The sequence below is a fragment of the Artemia sp. Qi Xiang Cuo genome, chromosome 17, assembly GCF_049724085.1.
Source record: "Artemia sp. Qi Xiang Cuo chromosome 17, ASM4972408v1, whole genome shotgun sequence".
Taxonomy (NCBI): Eukaryota; Metazoa; Arthropoda; class Branchiopoda; order Anostraca; family Artemiidae; genus Artemia; species Artemia sp. Qi Xiang Cuo.
In genome coordinates, this window is record NC_142810.1 from 30,729,268 (window position 1) to 30,742,110 (window position 12,843).

The 12,843-nt window shown below is 36.2% G+C and overlaps 1 protein-coding gene across 1 annotated transcript in view; it reads right to left on the reverse strand.

Annotated features, from left to right (window-relative positions):
- Nucleotides 1-9,480: 9,480 nt before the first annotated feature.
- LOC148942100 (Na(+)/citrate cotransporter-like) overlaps nucleotides 9,481-12,843 on the reverse strand; it is a 213,176-nt gene continuing 209,813 nt past the window's right edge. Inside the window, exons 11-12 of the mRNA XM_089103231.1 lie at nucleotides 11,051-11,188; nucleotides 9,481-9,703 (exon numbers count right to left, since the gene is read on the reverse strand). Of these exons, the coding sequence (XP_088959357.1) occupies nucleotides 9,563-9,703; nucleotides 11,051-11,188 (279 nt within the window). The 3' untranslated portion in view covers nucleotides 9,481-9,562. The remainder of the gene's footprint in view (nucleotides 9,704-11,050; nucleotides 11,189-12,843) is intronic.

Sequence of the window (12,843 nt, forward strand, 5' to 3'; positions counted from 1 at the left end):
TTAAAATAGAATAGCCAAGGCTCTGGGTATTTTTTACAGTTAAAAAAAAGTTTGGAAGAATAGGAAGATAAGTCTGCAAACCAAGATTAGAATTTTGTAAGCTACAGTGATGACAGTGGTCAAATATGGCTCTGAAGCATGGGCGCTCTGAAGCAAAGCGGAGGAAGATTTGCTAGATGTCTTCCAGAGAAATTGCGTACGGATTGTTCTGGGTACCTGGCTGAGTGACCGTATTTTAAATGTATGAAAAGTGTGGTTCAATCCCGCTTTTTAGGGCTATAATGAGAGAAAGGTTGAAATGGCTGGGGCATGTTTTGCGACTGAAGGATGACAGATTGCCGAAGATTGTCCTTTTTGGCGAACCGTCTAGGGCTAAACGGAAAGCAGGTCGTCCGCGGCTGTTATGGGAGGATGTCATAAAATTTTTTTAAAGGAAATGGAAACTTCCTGGGAGCTGTGCTGGCCTCAGGTGGCTTGGTGCTGCGGTGAGTTGTTAGTAGTAGTAGTAGCTACAGATTTGAAATAAGAATATTGCGGTTTTGGAAGAAGAGACGACGCGTCCAAAAAAAAATGTATTGTTAGTTTAGTAAGTGGGAAGTGTCTGAATCACCAGACCCCTTTAGTTGTCAGTCTTCGAGATTATGAATAGGCATTGGATTTATCTGATAGAAAAAAAATTTAGTGAAGGTGCCATCCTTGTATGGTGTAGTCGATAAGTGCGTTAAAGTGATTATCGGTTTATACGAGAATAATATTGCTACGGTTAAAGTAAAATAGGTAAAATAGGTAAAGTAAAATAGGGTTGAACAGCTTGAAGCACGTCTTGATGATATAGAGCAGGAAAAACGACTGAATCAGCTCGTATTTCATGGTGTTGACCACAGTGGGGGTCTTCCCATCTCTGAGTGTGTATTGAAAGTGATTACAGATAAAATGCAAATTTCTCATTTTTCTTCGACCGCAATAGTTTCTGTATTTAAATTTCGAGCAAATTATACTGATTCAGACACCATTGTAAATGCAAAAAAGCGTCCTTTGCCTGTGTTGGTTGCGTTCAAGTCTGCTGAAATTGCAAGAAAAGTGTTTTCATGTAAGTCAAAGCTTGCTCGGTCGGGAATTTTTGTCATCGAGTACCTAACATCAAAAAAGAAACAGATTCTTGACTTGGCTAAGAGTAAGCTTGGAAACAGAAATGTTTGGTCGAATAACGGGACAATTTTTGGAAAAAACTCAGTGGGAGAGATCCGTAAAATTCGAGCTATGGCTGAAGTGGTTCGTCTGCCGAATCCGACCATATAATGTTGTTTTGTGTAAGTTGTGTTGTTGACTTACTTGTATGCTTGTTTTACCTTTTTTATTTTATAGGCAAATTTTCCGTTCCTTTTTTTGTTTTTTTTCTCTTCTTCTTTCTGCCTATCAGTATTTTTTTTTTTTTCGTAAAGGTAGTCACCCTTTTCAACCAGTGCGAATATATATTAAGATCCTTTGATTGATTTCGAAAAAAAACGGTGTATTATTGGAAGCCTAGCATATGATACACTTGCGGGAGATAATGAATGTATAGATAACTGTTCGTCGAATTGTCGCTCAAGTAATTATGTGAATCCGAAAAATCTTTATGACTATTCAAATCCTGTGATTGCAGAAAGAACAATCGTTTTCTGGAATTGCCAATGTCTAAGAACGGCATATTCTTCTTTATGGGAGATTTTAAGTTTGCTAAATAAGAAACCGCGTATTGTAGGCCTTTGTGAGACATTTGTTTCTAGCAAGTCACTGCCATGGGATTTTTCTTTCCCAGGATATATTCGCGAGCGAAGAGAACGGACAACCATGGAGCGGGGCGGTCTAGGCCTTTTGATTAGTGAAGGTACCCAATATTGGGTTAGGGATGACCTTTCCCTGTGGCTTGAAGGTAGGATCGAAACACTTTTAATTGAAATAAAAAATGAAGGGGAAAGAAACTTGATTTTGGGATTAATTTACAAAAATCCGTCATGTGATATTAGTTTTTTTCTTGATGAATTTGAACCATTGTTAGATAAAATTAATAATGAAAATAAAAACAATTTTATGATGGGAGATTTTGATATAGATTTACTATAAAAAAAGCGAATAGCTTAGATTTTGTTAATATGATGGTGTCACATGATAGTTTTCCTCTTGTGACTATTCCAACTCGGATTTCGCATCTCTCGGCATCTTTAATTGATAATTTTTTTGTTATTGGTGGATTGCTTGAAAGATCCCAAGCAGATGTGGTCGTGTCCGACGGCTCGGATCACCTTCTTTTAATAAGTAAAATAAAGCTAAATCAGTCAAAGGAAAATAAACAAAATGAAAGAACTTCGTTTTACCGTGAAATGAATAATAAAAACCTAAAGAGTTTTGCACATATGATGGATGAAACAAATTTCTTGCGTGTAATAAAGGAAAAGTGTCCAAATACTGCATATGACCTATTCAGTGAGATAGTGACGAATGTAATGAATGAAACATGTCCCTTGCGAAGAATAAACTCTAACAGAAATTTTCCTAAGAAACCATGGATAACAAAAGCTATTCTAGTTTCAATAAAGCAGAAAAACAAACTTTATGTGAATTATTTAAAGGACCATTCAAATGATAATTTTACAGAATTGAAAAGATTTCCGAATATTTTAAATTCAGTAAAACGGAATGCTCAGAAACTTTATTTCCAAAATGAATTTCATGAAAATCAAGGGGATATGAAAAATACATGGAAAACAATAAATAAACTTTTGGGTAAATTTCACAGTAAGGAGGAGGTGAGAGTCGTGGAGACAGCAGGAGGTCGTCTTACTGATTCTCAAGACATATCTGAATTTCTGTTTGGTTATTTTTCAAATGAAGGAAAAAAACTTTGCGATCAAGCGCGGGCTAAACTACACACATATGCGAGTTTTGGATCTGTCATTAAAAGACAACCTGTAAGTCAGAATTCCTTTGAGTTTGCAAGGTATTCGGAACGGGAAGTGGCACGATTCTTGGGTACGATGAAGTCAAGCTCTAGCGGGATGGACGAATTTTCCCTGAAACTCATAAAGGCCGCAAAAACGAGTGTCTTACCTGTGTTGACGCACCTCATCAACCTTTCTTTAGATCTTGGAGTCTTCCCCGAAGTACTAAAGATTGCAAGAGTGATTCCTCTTCATAAAGGAGGGAAAAAGATGACCCATCGAATCGAAGACCTATATCTATTCTCCCATTTTTCTCTAAGTTATATGAGAAAGTGGTACATGCCCAGTTAAGTTATTATATTGAAAAGAATAAAATTCTAATGGAAAATCAATTTGGGTTCAGAAAAGGGCTATCTACGGATATAGCAGTTCTGAAGTTGGTTGATTGGATTAGTGATGCATTTGAAGCTGGTCTCATACCTGCAGCTGGGTTTTTGGATATGAAAAAAGCGTTCGATACGGTGGACCACTCAGAGCTTATTCAAGCTCTTGACTCGATTGGGGTGAAGGGTTCAAGTCTGGAGTGGTTTTCATCGTATCTACACAATCGGTATCAGATAGTTCAGAATGGGTCATCTTTATCTTCAAAAAAGAAAGTAGAGTGTGGGGTCCCACAAGGGTCAATCTTGGGACCTCTACTTTTCCTTATTTTCATTGATCGAGTGAAACATTACCTGTCAGAGGCTGGTGTCATCCTGTTTGCAGATGACAATTTGTTCTTTCTGGCAACGCCTTCACTTGATGTTTTATATAATAAAATTCATAATGCAATTTCTGAATTTCTAACTTTTTTTCAGCAAAATATATTAACCCTAAACTTTTCTAAAACTTTTTTCATGATATTTTCTAGACTTTCTTCTATTGCTGGAAATGACTATATCACGGTTCATGAAAATGTGATAAAGAGAGTAGCAACAACGAAGTATTTGGGGTTTTTAATTGATGAAAACCTGTTATTGGAAAACCATTCAAGTACAATAGCTGAAAAATTAAACAAAGGCCTTGGGGCGATGCAAAGAATTAAAAATCTAGTCTCAAAAAAGATCCTGAAAATGATTTATTTTTTTTCATTTTACCCATATATTAGCTAAGGATTCTCTATATGGGTAAGTAATTTTGTTACATATTTTAAAAGAGTACAAAAACTTCAGAATAGAGCTGTAAAATTATTATCTGAATTTGATGATTCTGATGAGGTTCCTGACTATGAGCATTTTATAAAGAATAAGTTAATGGATGTATCCCAAATTCGAGATTACCATGTCGCGATTTTCTCGTATAAATATTTGAATCAGCTGCTCACCCCTGCTTTTGAAAATATTTTTACTTTTAATAGAGACCTTCATGATCATAATACAAGAAAATCTGATGACTTAACTCATGAGTTTAGGAGCACCACTCGAGCATCTTTTGTGATTCGCCATTATGGTCCCCATGTTTGGAATATATTGCCCGAGTGTGTGAAAAATGCGCCTAGTCTTCCGGCTTTCAAGTCACGGGCAAAGAAGTTTCTTTTATCTATTGAGTGAATTTGGTGTTATGCCCACTCCAGGTTGTCATTCTATTTAAGGTATTTCCCCGATTTAGTTTGCTTTTTTTATTTTTTCTTTTTTTTTCTATCTACTTCTTGTATTTTCATCTTTCTCTCTTTTTTCCTTTAGTACTTAATAAGATAATTTTCTTGTGTGTTGAGTAGCAAGGTATGAATGTTATTTTAATTAGCTGAGAGTGATAACCTCGCTTGCCCTTTCAAGCTTATTGCCTTTCTTGGCAGGCGAAAGGCGAATAGTGTTTGTTTTCTTTTTTAATAAATGTATATCTCATCTCATATCTCATCTCATAATCAGGGATGTGTCCTATTCAATTCAAATGGATTATCTCTGCGGACTTTGTCCTAAAGAACATGATAAAGGCTAGGGGAGAACATGGTATCAAATGGGAAGGTAAAACTCCTAGATTTAGATTGTGCAGATGATCTAATAAAAATATAAGCGAAATGAATGCATTTTTGGAGGCTTTGAAATTCCAGGATGCGACAATATGCTTAAAAATTAATACTAAGAATTATTGTTAATTTGTGGGGGAATTTGGTGTTAAATGAGGAGGTAAAAATCTCCTAGATTTAGATTATGCAGCTGATTTAAGTATTTTAGATGAAAATTTCAGCAAAGTGAACGAAATTTACGAGGTTTTGAAATTTCAGACTCGAAGAATGGTTTGAAAATGAATGTTAAGAAGGCCAAGTTGCTTAGACTAGGAGCATATGAGAGCGAAGAGACGATCCTAGCAAAAAGAAAATCGATCAAGTGGATAACTTAATTTACCTAGGAAGAATTTTTTAGTATTAATTAAAAACACTTCTTCCACAAAATAAGTTTTTCAAAGAAAAGTAAAGAACTCAATTAAACCAAAAATGAGCAAAAATAAAATCAAATAATCTACCAAGCGTGAAACTACCACAAATCACTATCGATAAATAAATGAAACCCAAAACGAACAGAAATTACAATAAATAACCGAGTCAAGCTCAAAATGAACAGAAATTAACGTGATTAGGGCTCAAAACCCCTATGCCTTCCCAAGGCCAGAACATAATTTGCACTTTAGTGAAAAATATAAATGTTTTTACTTTTATAAATTTAAAAAATCAAATAATATTAAAATTTTGATTACTAAATATCAGTATATGTATATTAAACTAACAATGCACATTCATTAGTATTTTTTTCATTAAAGTGCAAATTATGTTCTGACCTTGGGAAGGCATAGGGGGAAGGTAACCCTTGCACTGAGGTATGTGAGGGGGTTGTCATCCTCAAAGACATAATTTTCGGAACTTTAAACCGCGTTGAAAAGAACGATTACGTGAAAACTTTTACTGGATGTGTTTGGGGAAATAATAAACGTAGTAAGGGTGTCCGCTGTCATTGAAGCATCTTCGGCTGTTAAAAAGGGCACTAGCCGTTTCAATTTTCAATCGAATGATTTCTTTTTGAACTTTCTATGGCAACACCTTCTATAAAAAAAACCTTATATGCCCCCAGGGCATAACTTACAACCCTTGCCCTGAGGGCTGTGGGGAAGTGTCATCCTCAAAAACATAATTTCCAGACTTTTTAACTACTTCGAACAAAATGGCCATCTCAAAATTTTGATTGCATGTGTTTGGGGAAATGGTGGGTGTGAGAGGGGTGTTAGTTATCCTCCAATCACTTTCTACTATTAAAAAGGGAAAAATCCCTTCTAATTTCCAGTCGAATGAGCGCTTTTTGAAGTTTCTACAGTATCACTATCTATAAAAACCTTATATGCCCCCAGGGCGTAACTTACACTTGCCCTGAGGGCTCTGACGAGGTTATCATCCTCAAACACCTGATTTCTAAAACTTTTAACTACGTTGAACAAAATGGCTATCTAAAAATTTTGATTCGATGTGTTTGGGGAAAAGGTCGGCGTGAGAGGGGGGTTGGTTGCCCTCCAATCACCTTTGACTATTAAAAAGGGATTGGAAATTCGATGAATTTCTATTCGAATAAGCCCTTTTCCAGGTTTCTACGACAAAGCTTTCAATAAAAACCTTATATGCCTCCAGGGTATAACTTGCTACCCTTATCCTGAGGGCTGTGGGGGGAGTGTCATCCTAAAAGATGTAATTTCCGCATCTTTCAACTATTTCGAACAAAATGGATATCTCAAAATTTTGATTGGATGTGCTTGGATAAATGGTGGGCATGGAAGGGGTGTTAGTTGCCTTCAAATCGTTTTCGACAATTAAAAAGGGCACTAGCCATTTCAATTTACAATCAAATGAGCTCTTGTTGAAGTTTGTACAACAACGCTTTCTATAAAAACCTAACAAACCCAAAGGGCATAACTTACGAACCTTGCCCTGAGGACTGTGGAGGGGGGGGGGGGGTTGACGTCCTCAAAGACCTAATTTCCAGAACTTTCACCTACGTTTAACAAAATGGCTATCTCAAAATTTTGATTGGATGTGTTTGGGGAAAAGGTGGGCGTGAGTTGCCCTCCAATTACTTTCGACTATTAAAAAAGGACACTAGCCCTTTGAATTTCCAATCGAATGAACCCTTTTTCAAATTTCTACGACAAAGATTTCAATAAAAACCTTATATGCCCCCAGGGCAAAACTTATAACCCTTGCTCTGAAGACTGCGGAGGGACTATCCTGCTCAAAGGTATAATTTCCATAACTTTGAACAGGGTTCAACAAAATGGCAATCACAAAATTATAATTGCATGTGTTTGGGGAAATGGTGGGCGTTGAAGGGTTTTAGTTGCCTCCCAATCACTTTCGACTTTTAAAACGGGCACTAACCATTTCAATTTCCAATCGATTGAGCCCTTTTTGAAGTTTCTACGACAACGCTTTCTATAAAAACCTTATTTGACCCCAGAGCATAACTTACAACCCTTGCCCTGAGGGCGGTGTGGGGGGGGGGGGGTCATCCTCAAAGACCGATTTTCCAGAATTTTCAACTACGTGGAACAAAAAGGCTATCTCATAATTTTGATGGGAGGTATTGGGGGTAATGGTGGGCGGGAGAGGGGGGTTAGTTGCCTTACAATCCTTTTCGACTATTAAAAAGGGTACTAGCCTTTTTAGTTTCCAATCGAATGAGCCTTTTTTGAATTTTTTACTACAACTCCTTCTATAAAAACCTTATATGCCCCCAGGGCATAACTTACAACCCTTGCCCTGCGGGCTATGGGGGAGTGTCCTCCTCAAAAACATAATTTCTATCTGGAAATCAAGTACGCTGAACAATATGGCTATCTCAAAATTTTGATCGAATTTGCTCGAAGAAATGGGTGTCGTTAAAGGGGTGTAAGTGGCCTTCCAATCATTTTTAAATATTAAAAAGGGACATAGCCACTCCAATGTCCAATCGAATGAACCCTTTTTGTAGCTTCTACGACAACGTATTTGATACAAATTGCCCTAGCCTAAAGAAAAAAAAATAATAAATAATACATTGTACCAACATCGTTTTTGACTCAGGCAGGGCTATTGCGCTGCCTGTGACAGATTGTGGAGATTGTGAGGTGGTAGTTTGAGGAACAGTTGGACGCAAGATCACTGACAATTAGACTCGGTGAAATATTGCAGAGGGCGAGGGGGGTCAAAGTCTGAGGCCTAAGCACTGCAGAGGATGATGCGCGTGGTTTAATTAAGAAAACTCATACTGATTTTTAAGCAATTTGGTTCTATGTTTTGTAAATACAATTTCTAACTAAAATGAATTGAGTTTTCAGGTTTTTTATATAGGAAAGTTTGAAATAGTTTATTAATTTGTAAAATATATAAGCAGCAAAAGGGAATTGCAGGTAACTGCTGTTGCATACAACAAGACAAACTATATAAGGGAATCTTAATGATCAGATTTTAATGGCAAGCGATAACTTAATCAAAAACCTAGTTATAAAAATGATCGTATTCAAAGTTTGATTGTCCTGCTATAGACTGCGGCTTAAGCACCCCCATGTACCAGGGATCTGCTAATATACATTCTTAGACCACACTGGCTATACATGATAAATGAAACTCAGAGAGGAGAGAAAGTAACAAAATGAAAAATAAAATCAAAAAGGGTGAAAAAACGAGGATTTTGTCAGCCAGTGGCGAAACCATGAAGATGAAAATATAAGCAAATATTTCGACAAGGACCTCCACCAAGTCGTCCTCAGTGCTAAACAAAAAAGAAAAAAGGAAAAAAAAAACGAAAATTTCGTTTTTTTTGTTTTTTTTTTTGTTTAGCACTGAGGACGACTTGGCGGAGGTCCTTGTCGAAATATTTGCTTATATTTTCATCTTCATGGTTTCGCCACAGGCTGACAAAATACTCGTTTTTTCACCCTTTTTGATTTTATTTTTCATTTTGTTACTTTCTCTCCTCTCTGAGTTTCATTTATCTGCTAATATATTTTCATTTATCTTTTTTTATATAATTAAACCATGACTCCTAAGGCTTATGCAGAATGATTCCTTGGCTACCCTAAAAATTACAGCAAAATGTCGGATACTTGATTTTGAAAAATTACGAATAAATTGAAATAATGACCTTGTGTTCTTCTTTACATAAATGAACCTGGGCTGTGGCTAACCATTTTTTGAGAGTGTGAAAGATTGGATAAAGAATTTGAATTTGTTTAAGTTTTAATTATTGCATTACTTTCCATAAAAGAAAATACAAAGTGACAAACTATGAACATACAATAACGACATTCATCAGCGCTGTCAAAGGAGGCGGTATGGGTGTAAGAAGCAGTAAATCTAATTTTTTTGACATATTTGAGAAAGGGAGAATCTTTAAATTGGGCATAAATACACATTCTTTTTTTACAGACCTTCCCCATCTCCTATCCGGTTCATTGTCTCTTTAAATAGAATTATGGCTACACCCGTGGCGTACAATATTTTTTTTTAAATCAAGCAACTTCTTAGCAAGTGTTCAAAACTGCAGTTTCTCTGAAGAACATGTTATAACAACTCCTATACTTATTTTATGTACGAATATAGAGTATTTCACAAAAACTTTTAACATTTTGCTCCAATTTTTGCTTCATGGCGACACTGTTGATATTTCTGTCTTATTTGCCCAATCCGGAAAGGTCTTTATGTCAAACAATGCAACTCCAAGTGTCTCAGTCAGAACACAGAGAACAATTACACAAAATATGTTCATCATGAATCCTGTTTTTATCTGCAATGAAAAAGAAAATTATAGACGTGAAATGTAGTTAACTTCACCCTTCTAAGAATCCAATCTCACAATATGAAGCAAACTTGTTTTAGTTTAAGTCACTTTTATACGATTAATACAGGATTATCGAAAAGTCGCTACTGCATTTTGCATGTATCGTAAAAAGTGCATTTACTTATAGTAAGATGCAGATCGACCAATAATTGGTTGTTAATTTTGCTCAGACTCATTTTGCGATCTTTCAGCAAACTGTATTCTGCATTCATAGAACGGCATGTTTTCAGCAATGAAAACTGAAAATTATGCTGACTTACAGCCGCATTTGAATTGAGAAACACAACTGAACTGAATCATGCTGCTGTCTTAGTAGACGCGGAATTCTACCTTTCTAATCTGAGGCTGCAGTTCCTGGTTCATATCAATTCTGCATGAATTTAAGTATGAGGTTTTGGTACTAACAAAAGCACGTAGATGCACCAATTTCCTTGAAAATGTGCCCTTAAACAGATTTTTATGATTTTCCAGTGCCCCGCTAGCAGAAGGAAAGAAAAAAAAAGAAAGAAAAAAGAAGACACATCAAGGCTACCCACGAAAAAAAAAAGTGATTCTTCTTGTTGCTCAAGCCAGGGGACTCTAAGTTTCCTGAAAACAGGTTTCGGCCACGACAATTCCAATCATGTATTTCTTGTTTTGATCCAAAGCCATTTCTTAGGGGGTTTCAGGCTATGTTTTTAACTTCCTTTAAATTTGTTTTCAGAATAGCATTTAACTATTACGACTAGTTTTCTCACTCGTCAGTTTTTTTTTTAACACGATTTTTAATTTTTTGTTACTACGTGCCGTGGTTTGTCCTTGCTAGGTTGCAGCTATTGCTCCAACCATGACTAGGAATTTTATGATACTTACAGACATACGTATGCCCCTCGGGCAGTGTAAATTCCAGTAAAAAGAGGCATGAGAAAAAAATAAGAAGGACATTTCAGAAGAAGCGTGGTAATACTAGAATAAAACGAGAATGGCTTAGTTTAGAGATCTCTTAGGGAATGGTAAAATTAAACCAAAAGCTCCAAGTTCACTTTACAGAATACAGGCACATATAGAAATTTTATTCTGGGGTTTCCAGCTACCGTTATTGCCATAATTATGTTGCCATTATTTCAAGAGCAGATACGAAAACGTGGCTTAGTTTTCTCCTATTTTCGTTCAGCCCACCCATCGGATACGGTACTAGATCAAATAAAACATGATTGTGTTTAAGACTTGAGTCCAATTTCTCAACTCATTTACCGAAATCATTGACACTAAAATGGTACGACCGAAACTGGAACTGGAAAAACTAAATCTCACCATTTCCTTGGCTTTCATTTTTCCTGCTGTAAAAACTATTGCATTGGGCGGTGTTGCAACCGGAAGCATGAAGGCATAAGAGCACGTGACAGCTGCAGGCAACATCAAATATAAAGGATTAACTCCAATTTGCTCACTCTGAAAGAAAGAGGAACTCGTATATCAATTGTCTAAATACTTGTGTAATCATTAACTAATGATGAGGGGTAGTGTTTCGATTCTTTTAGCCAGAATGCGGAGAAAAACAGGCACCAAATTAATGACAATGTTGCAAAACAACTAGCTTATTCACTATGTAAAATAATTCACTTTTAGGGGAAGGAATAATTCATATCTATACAATGGAAGACGAGGACGCTTCTCTTCTAAGATCACTCAAAGTGCGTAACACGCAAAAATCTTTAAGGCAGACATGCTGATCTACACAACAATCTGGATATTCTGTCCTGAAATTCTTTTAAAATGTGGAGCAACAAAGTACTTCATGTTCTATTTATCTAGCTCAATGACTATTTATCGCATGTGCAGCAGTGGGCTACTCAATGTGACTTATCACTGCCTATTCTTGGAGCAATAGGCCATTAGGCCTTACCTATCTTTGTTACGGCAAATCCAAAATTTGTGCATTTTGAACAAAGGGAATTAGAGAAGAGTATTGCCCTTTTTTCCTCTAAGAGGAAAACAAAATCATGGTTGCTGCTATAGCTGCAATCTAGTACAGAGCAAACCTCGGCCCATAGTAACCAAAGTTTAGAAATGGGTGGATAAAATGTCTAGTGATAAAAAATTGACATTTGTTGATGATTGGGAAACTGCAACTATCATTTCGGTTAATGTTAATAGTAAAATGTTATTTGAAAAAAATTAAAGGTATTTTGAAACAGCCTGAAATCCCTCAAAAAGGACGTCGGATTGCCCTTTTTATATATATCACTATCTTTTTTATAAGCTCGACCTGAACGCCATCATACACGGCCATATGACATCCAAAAATGGTACTTAAGGTAACATTTCACGAATGGAAAGAAGGAAAAGGGCATCATCATAATCTGTATATTTGAATAACCTATACCTGAGGTTAACAATCCCATTCTTGTATATTCCCCCTCCCATTCCCCGTAATATTTTTTTAGAAACCGTCTACTGACTAACAGAACTAGCAGGCTACTGCAACAAGTGACGCCATAAGTGGCACTTTTTGGGGATATATATGGAGTGAAAAGGCTAGGGATCACGAAATGAAAACTGTCATAATCTCCATGGTCGAAAGCCTGAAACCTGAGCTTTACAATCCTCCCTCTCGTATACTCTCCATTTTTCAGCATTGTAAGTTTCATAAATCGTGGGCTGACTAAAAGAAGTAGCAGGCTACTGCAACATCGTAGAGGATGTTTAATGGCTCTTTTAAAGCTCTTAATCATATATATGTGCTCTTTGTAAATTTGTCTCGATAACTCTGTTATAAAGTTCCATATTGCAAGAAAAATGACCTTTTAGAGTGCAATTTTCGGAGTAGAAATGCTGAGAAGAATGAAAAGGGTACCAAAAATTCAGCCCCTTCAGCAACCTAGCAAAGAGCAAACCACAGCCCACAGTAACCGAAAGTTTAAAAACGTGTTTTGAAAAAGAATTAATGTCCTTCAGTTTCTAAAATTTCTATAAAAATTTTACAACATTTTATAGATTTAGCAAAAAAATATTTTTAGACATAACATTAGATTTTAAGAATTTAGATAAGAGCCTGATACCCCTGAGCTCTAACAAAGCAAACTTGCTGTAAAAAAGGCTGTAAT